At 39.4% G+C, this 20,193-nt stretch overlaps 2 protein-coding genes across 3 annotated transcripts; one reads left to right on the top strand and one right to left on the bottom strand.

The window, feature by feature from the left end:
- The first annotated feature begins 2,200 nt into the window (after nucleotides 1–2,200).
- On the top strand, nucleotides 2,201–5,109 carry LOC145070698 (AP-1 complex subunit mu-2-like). Its single transcript, XM_079017656.1, has 11 exons — nucleotides 2,201–2,545; nucleotides 3,004–3,150; nucleotides 3,293–3,355; nucleotides 3,434–3,610; nucleotides 3,684–3,787; nucleotides 3,877–3,984; nucleotides 4,094–4,190; nucleotides 4,273–4,370; nucleotides 4,474–4,615; nucleotides 4,701–4,823; nucleotides 4,909–5,109. The coding sequence occupies exons 1-11, from the start codon at nucleotides 2,417–2,419 to the stop codon at nucleotides 5,005–5,007; spliced, it is 1,287 nt and encodes a 428-aa protein (XP_078873782.1). The 5' UTR covers nucleotides 2,201–2,416; the 3' UTR covers nucleotides 5,008–5,109.
- A 157-nt stretch (nucleotides 5,110–5,266) lies between these two features.
- Nucleotides 5,267–9,631, bottom strand: LOC145070697 (ALBINO3-like protein 1, chloroplastic). 2 transcript variants are annotated; one of them, XM_079017654.1, is made up of 11 exons: nucleotides 9,054–9,626; nucleotides 8,872–8,982; nucleotides 8,700–8,774; nucleotides 8,179–8,239; nucleotides 7,959–8,032; nucleotides 7,753–7,857; nucleotides 7,513–7,626; nucleotides 7,151–7,254; nucleotides 6,840–7,055; nucleotides 5,812–6,052; nucleotides 5,267–5,611 (listed from the first exon to the last, which is right to left on the bottom strand). In XM_079017654.1, exons 1-11 carry the CDS (start codon nucleotides 9,411–9,413, stop codon nucleotides 5,552–5,554), a joined length of 1,521 nt encoding a protein of 506 aa, XP_078873780.1. In that variant the 5' UTR covers nucleotides 9,414–9,626; the 3' UTR covers nucleotides 5,267–5,551. The 2 variants fall into 2 exon arrangements, with proteins under 2 accessions (XP_078873780.1, XP_078873781.1); XM_079017655.1 differs by lacking the exon at nucleotides 5,812–6,052 and having other exon boundaries at nucleotides 9,054–9,631.
- Nucleotides 9,632–20,193: the final 10,562 nt, after the last annotated feature.

Genomic DNA, 20,193 nt, shown 5'->3' with positions numbered 1-20,193 from the left:
ACCAAAATACCCATTGGCTCCAAGATACAGACTGAACCCCCATATGATTTAGATTTTTATCGCCCATACCCAAATAGGTCCATATCTCATCTCCTCAACGGTCCTATTCCCGATAATTCCCGATCTTTGGTCACCACTCTGAAATAGGAAAACGATTTAGAACAGGGTGTTACAAAACAAGTGATTTATTGGGTTTACTTCATCCACATTAGTGAGAGTATGAAAAGGAAATAGGTTTATAACTATAAAGTTTGACTACCTTTGTAAGACTTATAAAACTAAGGCTCTCTCTTGTATGCGCGTGTGGGGGGTACAAATGCGAGTCAGTTTGGCTTCGAGCCACTGAACTTGTGTGCGAGCATGCGCCCTGCGGATACGAATGCATTATGCATTATCGATCGACCAGAAAAGTTCAAGGACATTTTTGCCATTATTTTCTTTTCGTTTAAAGAGTTATAAACCCAAAATTAAAAAAGCCATTAATAATACATTTCGATTTTGATTTCTTGATTAATTGTGTCATTCAATTTTGAAAGTTACGATTTCGTATTAATCACCTCAGTTACACTATTTGACCTTTATTATTCCGAGTATAAATAGAGGCTTCAAGCTACTGATGGAACACACCGAATGAAACGAAATATTGTTTTTCCTCTCTTACGTCTCTGCTTCATCTTCCATCTCTTGCTGTAGCCGAGGTATTTTTCGGGCCAAGTGAGGGTTTGGGTGACCTAGAAGAGTCATTGTTGTTATATCCTATGAAACAAACATCCATATACATAGAATTTGTTTTAAGGAAATTGTGTTTAACACAGGCCTTAACCAATATTCTTTCTGTTTGTTCTTTTGTGCAGTTTTGGATGACACTTTCCTAACACATATAAGGGTAAATTACGGCCACTTGGGTATTTTAGTCATCCAAAGTTCGAACCTTGAACCTCCTTTATGGAATTTCGTAACTACAACTCCCATTGCCGAGGGAAATTTCGAATCATTTAAGGGGTAAAAAAAGAAATTTTTATGCTTATAATTTTATAAACGGTGTTTCTCAATCATCTAAAGTTTGTTTAAAAGGTCAAAAATCAAAACATTTCTTAACAAGTGTCGACCATTGTATCAAAAAAAAATTATGGATAAAAACGTTAAATTTCTACTACATCAATGAGCGGTTTGAGACCGAATAAAAAGTTCTCTTATTCCGGAAAAAAAATACTTCTAGAACCTACCTAATCTGATAAATCGGATTTAAGCAAACCTGGTTTTCCTTAGTTTGAATAATGATTGGATTTCAGATTTAAAGAAAAAAAAATTTATATATTAATATCTGCCTACGTGGTAAAAAGCCTAAGCCCCAAAGTAGATAGATGCACATTGGCATCCCAAACTGGTCTTTAGTCGGTCTTGAAATTGTCCGGTCTTTTTAGGACTGATCTCGGAACAGAACGATCTGGTCTTTTTTTGAACCGCTCTCAGATGATCTCAGGCTGATATTTTTCAGTCTGACTTTTTCCTAACTAGTTCTTTTTGACCTGGTCTTTTTGGGACCGATCTCAGTATTTTTCAGTTCGGTTTCACAGTCTTTGCATGCTTCTTTTTCGGTTCGATTTTTCTTTTTTCTGTTAACATATGTATGATTAACACCAAAATTATACATTAAGATACAATAAAAATGATACACTAAAATTTAATAAAAAATAAAATAAAAGAAGTCGAGTAATGTCATTAAAAATGTGAAACTAACACAAAATTATATATATATATATATATATATATATATATATATATATATATATATATATATACACGTATCAAGTCGGTCCTGGACTTGTTTCACGTTGGTCTTGGAACGATCTCAGAACAGTCAGTTCTTTTTTTGAACCGATCCTTCGTGGTATTTGGCCGGTTCATATTTTTCGATCCGTTCTCATTTTAGAATGATTCGGTCTTGATTTGTCATGTCTACCGAAAGTATTATTTAGCCTTTTTCATTCATTCATCGAGTTGTTTTATACAAAACGACCAATTACACATGTCACATGTGTATTTTGCCTTCCTTTGCTCCTTACACTTCTAAGTGGGCTTGGTAAAATGGGCTTGAGTGTTTCACCAGGCGACCCAATAGGCAGCCCGCTGCAACCGATTTGCAATTTTGCACAGCGCAGCGTCAAAAGTAGACTCCATAACCAGAAGCTCATCAGCCTTAAATTCCATTTAAACACAAATTCATACGGATCGCACCTCGAAATCGTCTCTAGAATCTGAGTCAGTTCTATCGGAATGTTATAGACAAGTAATGGCTCATTGATTCCCAGAAAAATTCATTTCATTTGACAGCAGATCGATCAGAAAGTAGATCTTAAATCGAAACCAATATCATACATCAATACGGATCTGATCTATCGGTTTTGAGTAATTGATGGCAGGGGCGGCCTCTGCGCTGTTCCTTCTCGACATCAAAGGCCGTGTTCTTGTATGGCGTGACTACCGTGGCGATGTCTCCGCAGTTCAGGCCGAGCGTTTCTTTTGTAAACTGATAGAAAAAGAGGTTTTTCCGTTACCTCAATTCACATGCTGTCTTTTATTTGATTCTCTATTCGTTTAGCATCACAAGCGTTTATGCAAAAAGTGAAGCAATATACTTGTATGTTGTTCACATTGTTAATTAAGATCATGTTTTAGCAGGTTTTTTGGATAAACATCGTTTTATCTAGCAGCTGATAGATGCAAAACATATAAATCTTCTAAAAACCCACAACTTAATTGAATTCTTCTTCATCTCGTTTAATATATAGTGTGGGAAAATTTAAAGGAATAGCGTTTCAGCTGGATTGGTTAGTTTAGAATTGAAAGTAAACCCAGATCATAACGAAGAAGAAGAATTCTTATTTTATTCGGATCGAATTGGATAAGTCTTGCTTGAAGCACTGTTGCACACCTATTGTTGTTGTGTATGCAAGCAAATTAGCATGACTAATTAGTTTATGGTGTATTGACTAACTCCAGGGTGAACCAGATGCTCAAGATCCTGTTGTGTATGATAATGGCGTCACCTATATGTTCGTACAACACAACAATGTATATCTAATGACTGCATCCAGGCAGAACTGTAATGCAGCTAGCCTTCTCCTCTTTCTACACCGTGTAGTTGATGTAAGCACCATTCAGTAATCACTAATGAAATAAAATAGCTTTCATTTCTTTCACTATAATTCAAGAAAGACATAGTTAATGTTAATATCCTTACAAGACATGAAAGTTTATGTATGAAGTTGTTTATTTGTGTTGGCTACAGGTATTTAAGCATTACTTTGAGGAGCTAGAGGAGGAATCACTTAGAGATAACTTTGTTGTTGTGGTATGCATATTTTACTACAATATCTGATCTCACCAAATATTATAAGAAGGAAAAGTGAATGATTTTTGTACTTTGTAGTATGAGTTGCTTGATGAAATGATGGACTTTGGTTACCCTCAATACACTGAAGCTAAAATTCTGAGTGAGTTTATCAAGACAGATGCTTACAGGATGGAAGTTTCACAGAGGCCTCCAATGGCTGTGACAAATGCTGTCTCCTGGCGTAGTGAAGGGATACGATACAAAAAGAATGAGGTAGGTGTTGTTCTTGTTCTTGTGAGGGCAGATATGTAATTATCTTAGAATAAAACCTGATTGCATTTTTCAGGTGTTTTTGGATGTTGTGGAGAGTGTGAATATACTTGTCAACGGCAATGGTCAAATAGTAAGGTCAGAGGTTGTTGGGGCATTGAAGATGCGAACTTATTTGAGGTATAACTTGATTGTGGTCTTTTGCTACTTCTTGAGGTTGAGGGTATATTTTGTAATTAAGTTAAACAATGAGGGTTGATTTGTTGCAGTGGTATGCCAGAGTGTAAGCTTGGTTTGAATGATAGAGTATTATTGGAGGCACAAGGAAGATCCACAAAAGGAAAAGCTATCGACTTGGATGACATCAAGTTTCATCAGTATGTTATGTTCTCAGTTCTTCAACCTTTCTTGATTTCTTCCTATATTTTCTTCAATTATGTGTTTTATTTATTTAATATATATATATATTTTTTTAATGTTTAATAGGTGTGTTCGGTTGGCTCGTTTTGAAAATGATCGCACAATTTCATTTGTGCCCCCTGATGGAGCTTTTGACCTCATGACATATCGACTCAGTACTCAGGTTCTTACACTTTATATATAAATATAAATTGCTTTTTATTTATATAAATTGAATAAAACTAATATTTGATTTGATTTGACAGGTAAAGCCTCTGATATGGGTGGAAGCTCAAATCGAAAGGCATTCAAGAAGTCGTATGGAAATAACAATCAAAGCCCGCAGCCAGTTTAAGGAGAGGAGGTATTATTTGTTATTATTATTATTATTATATACTTATAGTTATGACTTCAAAAAAAAAAAAAAAAGTGTAGTTATGGTTTGACCAGAAGTGTTGACTTTGCAGCACTGCAACAAATGTTGAAATTGAATTTCCAGTGCCTGCGGATGCCACTAATCCAAATGTACGGACATCCATGGGATCAGCTGCATATGCACCAGAAAACGATGCCCTTTGCTGGAAAATTAAATCATTTCCAGGTGGCAAGGTATTTTTCTCTCTCTTTTTCATAATATCTTCACAAATTCAAGATAATGTTGTAGTTATAGATTTTTTGATTTTTTTAATTTTAGGAATACATGTTGAGAGCGGAATTCAGACTTCCAAGTATAACAGCTGAAGAAGCAGTCCCTGAGAGAAAAGCTCCCATTCGTGTGAAGTTTGAGATACCATATTTCACAGTTTCAGGAATACAGGTGACACCTCATCATCTCATCACTTCCCCCTTTTCATTTAGATATCTCATTTTTCATTATTGTTTGTTTTTACTTTTTATTATAGGTGCGTTATCTAAAGATCATTGAGAAAAGTGGATATCAGGCTCTTCCATGGGTGAGATATATAACAATGGCGGGAGAATATGAACTAAGACTTGTGTGAAAAAAGCTCTTATTATTATTATTTCAACAAACTGTTTTTGTATTTAAGTCCCAATTATTATCTTCGGATATTATTATAATATCATTTGTTTGTTGAACGAAAGTTCACTCCCCCAGCCTCCATTTTTTTTTCCTTCTTTTTCTACTTGTAGAAAGATCTATCTTTGTTATTTTTGCCTACAAAACATTAAAATTTTCCATGCGCTTTTGAATATAATATTCATCTTTTGTTCTACAAGTCCACAATCGAAATCTTCGCATTTTGCAAAATGAGTGTCATATATTATGAAAAACACAAAAAATGGTACAAAGAATATCTAATTAAGACAAATTCTACACTATTATGGAAAACTCGTCTTTAAAAGGAACCAACCTCTCATTGTATTGGGTAACAGAAGTTACGTATCTACACTTTTTACCTTATGTGTATGTTCAAACCCAACACAACCCAACGTATTTCTCTCCTCCCATTATATTTGGTGGTAAAATTGCCCGTGTATATGGTGAGGTATTTCCTCTTTCTAAATTGGTGAAATTATCTCATCTCATACTCTTTCATCTTGATGTTTCTCTTCATTTTCTGCTGTACAAGTCGCAGCTTTTTCCTGTTAAGTTGAAGCATTAGAAAGAGTTATTATATACACCACACCGTGACTAATGTGCAAAAAGACGAAAATGCCATCCTGATAGAAAAATGTCTAGTCAGTCATGGTAAGCTTGCTTGCAAAGAAAAAGCAAGGATAATGGAAAATTTGTAAATTCCAACCCAAAAGGAAACAATGAGAAGACATTGGTGACTACCTACATTTTCAATGCTGCTATTGTATTCCATAGAAGTGTTCTCAGCTTGATTGGAATCAGAAGACGTAACATTTCCATTAAGAGACTTGATGGAATCGGAATCGGAATCGGAATCAGCTTTTTCAAGATCTACTTTCGTGTCTGTGTCTCCTTTGATGGCTTCCTTTGTTAATGAAATCTGTTTAGCTTTTTCTGCTTCTTTTTGTTGTTTCTTCCTTGCTTCTTGTTCCTTTAATTGTTTAAATCTGGAAATTGTCCAAAAGAATTTAAGAAACAAACAAGGTATCTAAATCCTAATACCAAAAAAAGTGTTGTCAGAAGAAAAGAATAAATGAGGGCAAATTTGTAAAAAGTTAAACTTAATGAGGGAAAACCTAATTTCCCAGTAATAATGTGCAAAAAGAACATCGGAAGAATATTTCTGGTTAATTTGTTGTCTTTTTTAAATCAAAGTGCTAATGGTTAAATCATAAATAAATAAATAAAACGTTAGGGTGGTTAAACAGAACAAATTTCAAACTATATATAATGTTTTTTATAGAATTCAAAGGTTATCTTATAAAAAAAGAATCAAAGTCTCACGAAAAAATTCCAAACTTCAGTCGGGTTTTATGGAATTTGGTCTTTAAAAAAAATATTTTGTAATTTAATTGAAATCATTAAAATTTTGAAAAAAGATTCATAGCATTAAAAATTACATTAAACAAAATCGTTATATTGCAATTTTTTCATTCTATTCCATGATGTTACAAAAAAACATCTCCTAGATTGAAATTTTGACAAAATGGAAGGAATCACATCACTCAAGTCTAAACAAAATATAGTCCATTCCATTCCATGATCCATGTAGCAAAAGTGCAAAACAAACATCTTTTCTTGATTCCAATGGAATAACCAATTCAATTCCTTCCCCGATTCCATCATACCAAACACCAAGTCAAAAGGAAACACCCATGACCCATAATATATATAACTTACCAGATTAAGTAAGATTTAAGAAAGAAATATATCATTCAACAATGTGCTACTAACCTCTCTCCAGGGAGATACCCTTGTGCATCAGGCTTCTCTATTTTAGGTGCTTCTTTAACTACTGATGTTGTTTGCATTTGCAACAATGATTCCTCAACCTTGGGCTTATCTTCTTTAAGAGCTTCATAATTAATTTTTTTTATTGCTGGATTATTTGCACCCCCCATTTTTTGAAGCCATATCTGTTGTGCACTACTTAATATATTGTTCGTCAGCCTGCAACAAATATATACATGTATATTCATAAACATGTCACCAAAAATATTAACAATTTTTTATTTTTTTTTTGTATAGTTTATATATTAAAATACCAGTAAAGGCTTAGACCAGAAGGCACTGAAAGTGCAAAATAACCAATCATCAATGGCAAGAATTTGGTTATAGCTTGAGAAGTCTTCATATTTGGATCATTGCTCTGAAAGTATTAAACACCATAAATAAACACCTACTTGATTCAAAGTTACTTCTGTCTAATGTTCAAACAATATTGAGATAATCAAAGCACACAAATGAGGGTAAATTTGTAAAAACTAAAAAGTTTGTGCATTCAGTCAAAAAGAAACGTTTATTATATTAGATTCATAAACTGGTGGTGAATGAAGTTTTCCATTTTTTGGGATGAATGAATGAATGTTAGTAAATGACAATTTTACCCTTCAGTAAAAGACCTAACCTGTGGTTGTGTTGACTGCATGATCTGTACAGATATGTACTGAGAGACCACAAGGAGCACAGGCAACACCAGATATGCAGCTGTATCTGACCACCCAAGTGGAGGCTGACCATCCTGCAAAAGTTATTACTTTTTAGAAAATAAAATCATAATTCAACTAAAATCATGAATTATTTTTTAAAACATCGAATTAAAAAAAAAAAAAAAAAAAAAAAAAGGTGATAGCAAGCAACACTTTACAATGAAAGGGAAGAGCCAAGAAATGCCACTGCCACTTTGTCTAGCAGCAACCGTTGTGGGGCCAGCAAGGGATGGAATCCAAAAGAAAGCTTCAGCCAGAAGTCCCTACAAAAATCATTTCACATAATTTATTTATAGATATTATTATTTATGTAAGAAAATATATAAAAATAATAATAGAGTTAGAGTTAGAGTTAGTTAGTTACCTCATCTGCAACATTTGATAGGGCTCTATATAGACCAATCCAAACGGGTATTGTGGCTAGGGTTGGCAAGCATCCTGTTATGCCATTCACAGCATAATAGAGTGTAAGCTATTTTTTATGATGAAGATGAAGAGGGCATTTATGTCTTTTGCACAGATGAGAGATCAAGTTCAATATATATATATATATATGAAGTTATGAAGCTTGAAATATAAAATACCTGCCAAGGGATTTATCCCTGCAAGTTTGTACAATCTTGCAGTTTCAAGCTGAAGGCGCTCCTGCAAACCCATGAAATATATTTAAACTTTAAAAAAATGCAAAATGAGGTACATGTTTTTGATTTTTTGAGGTTTAGGGTTTAGGGTTTTAGGAAATTGAGCATTCCATAAGGCGCGTGATTCATTTCATGGGGATGGGCGTGTTTATAGTGGTATATCTTAATTGATTAAAGTTTATTTTTATAATATAATGAATTATGCATAACAACAATCCGTTTGAATGACTAATTCCATTCCTTCAATCCAACAAACCATGATAATGGAATGTAATCACCCATTCCATTACCTCGCTCATTCCATTTCTTCATCAACTCCATTCCATAATGTATTCAGCACTTATTTCTCTAAAGTTTAAATAAATAATTCAAAATCTAGGCCTTTAATATCCTCTCCACTTAAGTTATATTTTGCATCAACTTTGGCAGCAGAACAGGAAATAAAATAGGACAGGATTTGTAACCTGATCACCAGCATACCGTTCCTGAATAGCTTTTATTTGAGGTTGCAAAGATCGCATTGCCATTGCAGATTCCACCTTCATTGAAGTTTTAAAATATTTATTTTTATTCAAGAAGATGACATTTTTCACATGCTATTGAGGTTTTCATTGAACGAGTATCAATGCAACAAACCTGCTTTTTTGACAGAGGAAATGTTGCAGCCTTCACAAGAACAGTAAGGAGTATAATAGCAAAACCATATGAATATGGAACATGGAGGGTAGAGAGACCATCCTTCAAAAACTGAAATGAAAAAAGTTCCATATTCACACAACAATAATGGTGATAACAAGAATAATTATTATATTGCAAACCTTGAGAACAGTCTCCATGTAATTGGTGATTCCAGAGAGCCAATCATTGCTCTGTTTGGTTCCAACGTTCGTGGTGATACCAGAATCAGGAGTAGCAGAAACAACAGCATCAGCAATCGTATACATGATACCTTCAGCTCTATCAATCAGGTCTTTGAAGTTTTCCGGGTCAGGAAACTGAACCTGCCCAAGCCCGAACCTAGCCACCGTTAGGGTGGTGCCACGAAGAAAGGGTTTATGATGGTTGGTTAAATTCGCAAATTGGGTTCTTCGGAGAATTGGGTTTATGGTTTTGAATCTGATGGAGTCTGTAAATGGGGAAAGCACTGTGCTTGACCCGATTTGAATCAAATTCGCCATTTGTTGTTGAATTAGGGTTTATTGATTATTGTTGAAACCCTAGAAATTACTAGGGTATAGAAGGCTGTATCAGGGGTGTTGACTGGTTTGAGTATCTTGGCCCGTGGGTGTAGGATTCAAGAACAGGGGAAAGATTGCAAGAGGATGAGTGAATGAGAGCAAATATAAAGGGTAGAATGGAAGGAATGAAAACCATATGACTCACGAGTAGTGACCAAATAAAACACTATTAAGGCAAGCTCTTAATTTGTCTTAATTTTTCAGATGTAGATTGGTTGCATATGATTTTATGCCTTTTAATTTATAAACCGCCTCTTAAACTTTCAGATTTTATGGCATGACTGAAAAAATAAAAAGAATTTCCGTTCCCTTTTTGCCCAAATACTTCATCTCATTCCCTCTGCTTTTTCTTCTTCACAAACGTCGCTTCCCATTAAAACTCCGATTGCAACCCTCCATCATCCCCTCCGGTCATCCCCTCTGCCAGAGTCGTCGTCTCACCATCGTCGTCGACAGCGAAGCTCTCTGGCTCCTCATCGACTCCAATTCTCTTCCACCCATTTGATTTTGTATGTGTTTGTTCGAAGAGAGATGTCGTAATCTAATTGCAAATAATTTGAAGATAGGTAAATGACGATTTACCAATTTCCAGCATAAAAACGAAAACTTTTAAGTTTTAGATGAATTGAAATTCCTAGTTCCTTTTGAGATTCATTGAAATTTTTAATGGCATGTTTAAATCTCGATTATGTCCTTCAAGTTTATTACTGGGATACCGAGGATCACAAACAAGGTGTGAATAACCATGCAAATGTGCTTAATGCTCTCGATGTCACTTATCACTTAACCAATGTGTCGGTTAACCACGCACGCTCCATTAGTCTATGATAAACATCGAGCCACCATTTGCCACCTAAGCTAGTCCCAAAGTAGTGTGTCGGTTAGCCACACACGCTCCATTAACGATTTGGTAAGGTGCAAAGTGCAATTTTATAGGCTAGCATACATTTTCACATTTTTCCTAAAGTAACAAAGATTTGGGATTTGAAAAAAATTAGTTACTTTACGTAATCATTATACTTATTAATGAGGATTTAAGTTGTCATATCCTACCTGTTCGGCTAATGACCCTCCACCAATCAAGGAAGCGATGGGTGAAAGTGGACACACATTCAACCGCCATTTTATAGGCAGTTTCCTTATACCCCTTATAAACCGGCTTTGTAAATGAGACCTACTAACGGTAAGACTGAATCGCCTTCTACATATATATAATTATTAATCTTATAATAGTATATTAGTATAAGGGTTGAATTTTAAACTTGTGAAACTCTAGAGTTTAGAATTTAAATATTTCAAACTTAATCTTTTAATAAAAAATTTAAATTCCAAAATTGCGGACAAATTTTGAAACTTTTCAAAATATCTCTTAGATCAAATTTGAAAAATAATTAAATATCATATAATTAATAATTATCACATAATTTGACCTAATCCCTTTTCTTTTCTTGCTAGATAATTCAAATCAAAATACAAATAATTAATATTTATCTTATAAAACAATTAATTATCTTAAATTGACAATTATCCATTAATTTGATTAGGATAACAATTACCATAATAAAAAATCCGATTCTTATTTTGAAAAAACGATTTATGGTAATTATCCAAAGCAAATTAAGGCAGAAAATTCGGTGTAATGACGTAAATTTTCAAAACAATTTTTCACATTTTAAAAACACACTTTCATTCATAATAGTTATAAAAATGTCATTGTATCACATAACAACCCATAACATTACATCCCAAGATCATAATATGAAAAACTCCTCGTGTGTGTACTGATCATGCCAACGCCTTCCTGCGATCATCACTAGTACCTGAAACACATAACACAACACTATAAGCATAAATGCTTAGTGAGTTCCCCAAGATACCACATACCCCACATACGCCTTTCCAGACCCCAACTCTGTGGGATCTTCCGATCCCAGTGTCTCAGGGGACTTCCGTCCTGAATCCCGGTAGACCTTCCAGTCCTACCCGTATCGACCTTCCGGTCCGTGACCTCTTAACCTTCCGGTCCATATCATCTTGACCTTCCCGTCCATATCATGCATAACATACATAACACATACATATCACCTACATATCAGATACATATCACATAACAACATATAGCACATGCATCTCATAGCATACAAGACCTTCCGGTCACACATAGGTACCCTTCCAGGTACAGTATAGTGAGAAGACTCACCTCGGGTAACTCGGAAATCTCGAACTCTATGAAATCGGGTCTAGCCTCCGTATAATCATATGAAATAAACACTTTACATCAATATATTTTCCAAGGCTAGACCATTTCCTTTCTTATCATTCTCAGGAGGGTAAAAGACCATTTTACCCCTCTCATGGCTCAAAGGCTCTAAAATCGACCAAACCCTAAAAGTCAACAAAAGTCAACCCTCCGGGTTACGTTGCGCGTACCCGACATCCTCACAGAAACGGGGTGCGCGCCCCCTTACGCTGCACGTACTGGGATTACGCCCCGCGTAATTCCCAGTTTCAGTCTTTCAGCTCCTGAGGTCTTAATCAGTTAAGACCCACGTCCAACTTCTAGATCTGACCATTTCTAAGCCTCTTAATCCATAAAGTCGACGACTTTAAGCCTTTGCATGGCTGAACAAGTCATTAACCCCCATATTATCCCATTTTTAACCCTAGAAAGCATCAAACTCAAGCATGTCCTCATATCAACGACCAAGATGGAAACTTTATGGATCTAAACCACAAATACCACTGAAAAGGGACAGATCTCGGACCATGGAGCACTTATACTCATAAAGTCTCCACATTTGGGACTTTTAGCCCTAGAAATGGCCCATGCAACAACAAACCAAAATGAAGAGGAAAGTTTTGAACTTTATACCTCTAAATGCAACTCCTTCCTCTGTAGATCTCAGATCCAAACTTGCACTCCAAGCTCTAGCCTCCATAAGCTCCTCTCATTCTTCTGCACTAACATACCAAGGCACTTTTAGCTCCAAAATCACACACATTCACTAAGGACGATGGAAGGCTCTCTCTTAGGGTTTCACACACTGATATGGAGGTTGATAAATGAGCCTTAGCATCCATTATATAGTGCACAAGTTGAAAATTAGGGTTTGCATCTGGACACATTACGCCCAGCGTAACCCTAGGTACGCCCAGCGTACCCAGGCGAGTTCGCGTCCAAAATAAGCGCGTGAGTACGCGCAGCATACTCCCCAGTACGCCCAACGTACTCATTTGCCACAAAATATTTCAAGGGACCAATCTTGACAACTTATCAAAATAGAAGGGTTAAGTAGCTTTACCTGAATTTCGGGATGTTACAATTCTCCCCCACTAGAACCAGACTTCGCCCTCGAAGTCTCATGCCGAAAACAATTTCGGATGTTGCTCCCGCATCTCTGACTCCAGCTCCCAAGTTAGCTCGGACCCCCTCCGATGTTGCCACTGGACTTGAACCAGAGGCACCTCCTTGTTCCTCAGAACCTTGATCTTCCGATCCAAGATTTCGATCGATCTCTCAACATAATTCAGACTCGCATCCACCTGGATATCCTCCAATGGTACCACTGCCGAATCATCGGCTATACACTTCCTCAGCTGCGACACGTGGAAGGTATCATGAATCTGGTCCAACTCCGCAGGTAGCTCCAAACGATATGCTACTCTGCCCACCCTCGCGATCTCCCTAAACGGCCCAATATACCGGGGACCCAACTTGCCCCTCTTCCTGAAACGAATCACTCCTTTCCAAGGAGACACTTTCAGGAGTACAAGATCCCCACCTGAAACTCGAGCTCTGATCGACGCCTATCCGCGTAACTCTTCTGAAGACTCTGGGCCGTCAGCAATCTCTGTCTAACCTGTTGTATCTGCTCTGTCGTCTGAAGCACTATCTCAATACTGCCCATCACTCACTACCCTACCTCTCCCCAACAAATGGGAGTCCGACACCTCCTCCCATACAACAGCTCAAAGGGAGGCATACCAATGCTCGAATGGTGGCTGTTGTTATAGGAAAACTCAGCCAAAGGCAGATATGTCTCCCAACTTCCTCTGAAGTCCAACACACATGCCCGAAGAATGTCTTCGAGCGTCTGAATCGTCCGCTCACTCTGTCTGTCCGTCTGAGGATGGAAAGCGGTACTGAAATGCAGCCTCGTGCCTAACTCCTCGTGTAACTTCTTCCAAAACCTAGAAGTAAAACGTACATCCCAATCTGATACAATCGAGATCGGCACTTCATGCCGCGATACCACCTCCCTCACATACAACTTTGCTAGCCTCTCAGCAGAAGAGCTCTCACTGATATCAAGAAAGTGAGCGCTCTTCGTCAGCCGGTCGACAATCACCCAAATTGAATCGACACCCCTCGCGGTCCTTGACAACTTGGTGATGAAATCCCATAGAAATTTGTTCCCACTTTCATTGGGGAACCTCAAGTGGCTGCAACAAGCCATGCGGTCGCTAGTGCTCAACCTTAACCCAACGACAGGTTAAGCACCTCTTAACAAACCATGCCACATCCCTTTTCATACATGGCCACCAATAATCCTTCTTCAAATCGAAATACATTTTAGTGCCCTGAGGGTGGATCAAATTCCATCAAGGTGGTGCGCGTTCCTCCTGCATATGACACCCAAATCCGACCCCGAAGGGTCATCAACCCGCGACTATCGGTAATGAACTCCGACACCTGCCCAATCACCCGCTCCCTCTTACGGTTCTCCGGTCTCACAGCCTCTTCCTAGGCCTCCCAAATGGTGTCAAACACCGGTGTCATCACTGTCAACCACATACAAATATCCTGAATCGGGGCGCTCTCCGCCCTACGGCTCAGGGCATCAGCTACGACGTTAGCCTTGCCCGGGTGGTACAGGATTTCACAATCGTAATCCTTTACCACATCCAGCCATCTCCGCTGGCGCATGTTCAGATTGGGCTAATCCATCAAATACTTCAAGCTCTTGTGGTCCGTGTAGATGGTACACTGAACCCCATACAAATAATGACGCCAGATATTGAGGGCGAACACCAACGCCCCCAACTCCAAATCGTGGGTGGGATATCTCGTCTCATGAGGCTTCAGCTGCCTCGACGCATATGCTATCACATGCCCCCTCTGCATAAGTACTGCACCCATCCCCGATATCGATGCGTCACAATACACCACAAAATCCTCCATCCTTTCCGAGAGTGCTAGCACCGGGGCTTCGCACGATCTCTGACGAAGTGTCTCAAACGAGGTTTGCTGCTCCAGACCCCATGAAAAAGCAAAACCCTTCCGGGTCAACCTGGTGAGAGGCACGACGATCTTGGAGAAATCCCTGATAAATCTCCGATAATAGCCGGCCAAACCTAGGAAACTTTTAATCTCGATGGATGACCTCGGCACCTCCCATCTCATAACCGCCTCAACCTTGGCCGGATCGACCAATATCCCATCCTGGTTAATGAGGTGTCCCAAGAATTGGACCTCTCATAACCAAAAATCACACTTGTCGAATTTGGCGAAAAGCCTCTCCGATCTCAATACCCCGAGAATCTCCCTCGGATACTCATCGTGCTGCTCTCTAGATCTCGAGTACACCAAAATATCATCAATGAACACGATCACCGACCTATCCAGCATCAGCATGCACACCCTGTTCATGAGATCCATGAACGCTACCGGTGCATTGGTGAGCCCAAAAGGCATCACCACGAACTCGTAATGCCCATAACGAGTTCTGAACGTCGTCTTCTGGATATCTTCATCCCGAACCCTCATCTGATGATATCTCGACCTCAAGTCTATCTTGGAGAACCAAGACGCTCCCTGCAACTGATCGAATATATCATCAATCCTCGGTAATGGATAACGGTTCTTAACCGTCAACTTGTTCAACTCCCGGTAATCAATACACATCCGGTGTGAACCATCCTTTTTCTTGACAAAAAGGATCAACGCTCCCCAATGTGAGCTACTCGGTCTAATAAAACCCTTCCCCAGCAGCTCCTGAAGCTGCGAGGATAACTCCTGCATCTCTGGTAGCGCAAGGCGGTAGGGCGCCTTGGCGATAGGTGCTGCCCACGGAACCAAATCAATACGGAACTCTGCTTGCCTCTCAAGAGGCACACCTAACAATTCCTTGGGAAAAACATCTGGGAACTCGCACACTATCGGGACCTCATCAATCGAACTTGTCCTCCCAACGGCCACTCGTGTGTCCATCACGTAGGCCATAAACCCAATACAACCCTGCTGTATACTCTGCCTCGCCCTAGCAGCCGAACAAATGCTGACTAAGATTCATGACACCTTTCACATATCGCAGTTGTGGAAGTGTGTGGCCGATGAGTCGACGGTGGTACCATTAGAGGATATTTAGGTGGATACGAGCCTAAACTATGTTGAGAGACCAGTTGCGATTTTGGATCGGAAGATCAAGGTTTTGAGGAACAAGGAAGTGCCCATCGTGCAAGTCCAGTGGCAACATCGGAGAGGGTCCGAGCTGACTTGGGAACCGGAGCGAGAGATGCGTGAGCAGCATCCAGAGTTGTTTGCAGAGTAAGACTTTGGGGGCGAAGTCTGATTCTAGTAGGGGAGAATTGTAACATCCGGGTTCCCAGGTATATCATATTATTCTCTTATTTTGAGTTTTGTGGAGGAACTCGGCGAGTTGATGCGTAGACTCGCCGAGTAGGATCGCGGGTTCTCATCCGAATTAATGATCGGACTCGATGAGTCAACCCATGGACTCGGCGAGTCCACGCAGTTAAGTGAAACCCTAAATTCCCGGGTTTGGGACCTATTTAAAGGCCCTTATGGCCATCATTTGCGGCCACTACCCCTGAGAAAAACCCTAGAGAGCAGAGAGATCATTGTGGTGCAAAAAGGAAGGCTAACTCACTAGTTCTTGTGTGTTTGAGCAAGAAGGAAGAAGATAGAACAAGCTAAACAGATTGAAGAGCTTGGATCCACTCCTATTTGATCAGAGGAAGTTGTTGGAGATAACCATCTGTGCCATTCTTGTGATTTTATGATTCTAGTGGAATCTAGGGTTTCTTTATGCATCTTTTAGCTTTAGCATGAAGTATGAGAGGTCCCAAGCATAAATGGTTCATGGATTCGGACCTCAAGAGGCCCAAAGAGTTCTTATCACACTACTTTTTTCCATGCCTTTTGTGTTAGGAGCCTAGAAGTCCATTTTTGGGGTTATTTCGCCAAAAGGGAGCTTGGGGGCGTTGCATGTGTACCAAGATCCAACCTTTACGTGATTATCATGCTTGGGGAGGTCAGATCTATAGATTAGAGGAACAGATCTGACCTTAGGAGGTCAATTGAGTATGAGCATGGCATGAACTCGCCGAGTCCAAGAACAAACTCGACGAGTAGGGGTAGGTTTCCCCGAGAACAACATAGTTGGTGACTCACTGAGTTGGGGAAGTTACTCGGTGAGTCATTGGGGATTTAGAGGACTTGAGTTCACGACTGAACTCGCCGAGTTGGGTCGGGTTGTCCCACGGTATACGACCAACGATGATTTAGAAAAGTAGAGGGTCGACCCAGTGAGTCAAATGAGAACCGGGGGTGATGAGGACACACATAAACTCGCCGAGTCACAATTGTGCACTTGACAAGTCTGGTCAAGGTTTGACCGTTGACTTTTGTTGACTTTTAGGGTTTGGTCAACAATTGGACTTGTGGACCGTTTGAAGGGTAAAATGGTCTTTTAGCCTTCTTAGAGGACATTTGAGAGTCTAGTCTAGCCTGGAGAGCTGTTATTGATTGAAATGATTGTTTATGTGTTTAGGCAGAGGCTAGATCGGTGTATACACGAGCAAGGAATTAACCGAGACATCCGAGGTGAGTCTTCTCACTATACTTTACCTTGAGTAGGTAACCAAAGTTATGTGATAGAGTATCTTGTATGCTATCTATGTGATGTGTTGCACTGCATTATTTCTATGTGATTTATGTTGTGTGTATATCAGAGTTAGGACCGGAAGGTCCACAGAGCTAGGACCAGAGGGTCCACAGAGTTAAGGACCAAGGGCCCACAGAGTTATAGCCTCGAGTGGCTAATATGTGTTATATGTGGTATTTTGGGGAACTCACTAAGCATTTATGCTTACAGTGTTTTGTGTTATGTTTTTCAGGTACTAGTGACGATCACGGGAAGGCGCCGACGTGATTCGTACACACATGTGGAGTTTTATATGTACTTGATCTTGGGATATGTTTTGATGAATTGATATGTGATACGTAGATATTTTTATAAAAATTATGAATGTGAATGTGTTTTGAAAATGTGAAAAATTGTTTAAATTTTTACGGTGTTACACCATTCTAGGCTTACCCTAAGGAAAATCTCTGACTTCACCCTAACCGGTCCTCAGCTGCTGAAGGTCTCCTTGTAATGCCAATTAACCATTACCTGAATACCATCAGATGTGATGAGGCTCAGATAATCCTTCGAGTAACAGACTCGTCCCTACAACGGTTAGACTCAAACGAGAGCTGCGCAATAGGGTCAAATCCAACACTCTGAGATTATTCAACCCTGACCACATGTGACGTGACGTATTCACCTAATGGCTGAATCCCATCACTCAAAGTCCCGCAAAGCACAAAGCAAGCAACATTCGGATGCAGGAAAACTACTCAAGCAGTTCCGTTCTCATAGTGAGAAACTGCACTAGCATACAATACTAAGCTCATACTATCAGGCATAACCTAAACAGGTTATCCTACTGCTGTCTACTCAATACTAGCATGCAATTCACATAAGTTGAAGCACATAAAGCAGGCACATAAGGCATCATTCCTAGATCCTTAGTCCTATTCTAGCATGTTGTTCTACTGAAACTAATAAACATAAGATAACTTGTATGGGTACTATGGGGAATACTTACTTGAGCTCAGCCGGTTGCGCACATCACACACTTGTTCCTTCTCACAAACTCTTCTATCTTATTCTTTAGAAAATCATTTTCTTTGTAAAAATCTTTTAATCCCTTGGTTTGAGTCCAGACAGCCCGAAGGTGTGTCTGAATCCCTCAAACTAGGGCTCTGATACCAACTTGTAATGACCCAATTTTCAAGTCCAAAAATTTCATTTTTAATTTAACACTTTGCAAAACATTTGTAAATAAAACAACATTCGATCGTTCCATTTCTTGAAACATATTTCGTATCTGAAAGCCAAACATGAAATCAACCATAATGTCAGAGTACAAATCCCAGAATAATCTCATGGTGCAGAAAACAAAATATGTGTATGATATGCCACTACCGCGCCAGCTCCTTCCCCTTTGATGAAGAGGTACCTGAAACCAAAACTGTAAACTGTAAGCACGAAGCTTAGTGAGTTCCCCCATCGTACCACATACCATACAATCATATAACATACATACTGCCGGACAATTCTTGGGTGTCTGACCTACCCGGTATGACCATTCTGGGGTGCCGACCTACCCGTGTCAAGCCATTCTGGGGTGTTGACCTACCCGTCGGTCCTAACAACTGATCCTCAGGGACTATTCAACCCCCTACTGCTACTATCACATATATCATAACATAAACATACTTTCAGACATATCTGGGTGTCCGAACTACCCTGCGGTCCTAACAACCGAACTTGGGGACTATTCCCCTCCTACTACCACTATCACATATAACATATCACGCCAGCATATAAACACATCATCACATACTGTCATACATATCTGGGGTGCCTGACCTACCCTTCGGTCCTAACAACCGAACTCCACTACTATCATAAATAACATATCGTGCCAGCATATAACATATTAGGTACTAGCAAACCTAGATGATATCACAAAGACAATCATCTAACATACAACTCCTACTGGTGGGCCGACATTGTGGCCGTAGACCCACCGCTACTGGAAGGCAACTCACCTCGTAGTAGCTGCTGATCTATACGGGAATCCTCTGACTGTTGCCGCTGCTGCTCCGGAAATCCTTCGGCTATAATTCCCACAAAACACTTAGTAATACACTGCTAACTGTTCTTAGGGTAAAATGACCATTTTACCCCTGACCAAGTCAAAGTCAAAGTCAAAGTCAAAGTCAACTTCTAGTTGACCCGACTCGCCGAGTTAGTTTGCCAACTCGCCGAGTCCCTATACTTCCATTTGTCCTTATACCCGTCTCTACTCGTTGAGTTAGGCGATGACTCGACATGTTTTTCTTCTAATTGAACGTCGACTGAATCTTCATCCGACTCGCCGAGTTGTATGAACAATTCGTCGAGTTCATCTTCAATTGATACACAGGTCATGTCCTTGACTCGCCGAGTTGTATGAACAACTCGTCGAGTTCATCTTCATCCTTAAGAAGATTGCCTTGGACTCGCCGAGTCTGCTCATGCACTCGCCGAGTCCCATGAATTTCCCGAACATTGGCTTAGTCCATAACGTTGGGTCACTCCCCGGGACTCCCTAAAACCTTTCCACACTCAACTGGGTCCTTTTGAGCCACAACTGATATGGGACAAAAACCTTGGACTCGCCGAGTCCAAGAATGGACTCGTCGAGTCGGTCACATCCTCTCACTAAATCTTCGATTTTAGATGTACAACCCTTGATCAAAAGATAGATCTATGCTTCTACAATCGATCTAGCACGTAAAGTTACAAACTTTACGTGCATGCATGGGACATTGAGATCAAAAAGACATAAAACAAGCTCTTAAGGTGCATGGGACCTTTCACGG

This window comes from Lactuca serriola, chromosome 8 (genome assembly GCF_051521515.1).
Source record: "Lactuca serriola cultivar US96UC23 chromosome 8, Lser_US96UC23_V15, whole genome shotgun sequence".
Classification (NCBI taxonomy): domain Eukaryota; kingdom Viridiplantae; phylum Streptophyta; class Magnoliopsida; order Asterales; family Asteraceae; genus Lactuca; species Lactuca serriola.
The sequence above is the reverse complement of the archived record's forward strand: the minus strand, read 5'-3'. Positions and strand labels throughout refer to the sequence as shown.

Excerpts from the sequence above, each read along its gene's own strand:
- LOC145070697 (XM_079017654.1), bottom strand. The coding sequence starts at position 9,413 with ATGGCGAATTTGATTCAAATCGGGTCAAGCACAGTGCTTTCCCCATTT. Across the intron at positions 8,983-9,053 it reads ACATGGAGACTGTTCTCAAG|TTTTTGAAGGATGGTCTCTC; the intron begins GTTTGCAATATA and ends TTTTCATTTCAG. Across the intron at positions 7,858-7,958 it reads TATCAAATGTTGCAGATGAG|GGACTTCTGGCTGAAGCTTT; the intron begins GTAACTAACTAA and ends TGATTTTTGTAG.
- LOC145070698 (XM_079017656.1), top strand. The coding sequence starts at position 2,417 with ATGGCAGGGGCGGCCTCTGCGCTGTTCCTTCTCGACATCAAAGGCCGT. Across the intron at positions 4,191-4,272 it reads CATATCGACTCAGTACTCAG|GTAAAGCCTCTGATATGGGT; the intron begins GTTCTTACACTT and ends TTGATTTGACAG. Across the intron at positions 4,616-4,700 it reads AATCATTTCCAGGTGGCAAG|GAATACATGTTGAGAGCGGA; the intron begins GTATTTTTCTCT and ends TTTTAATTTTAG.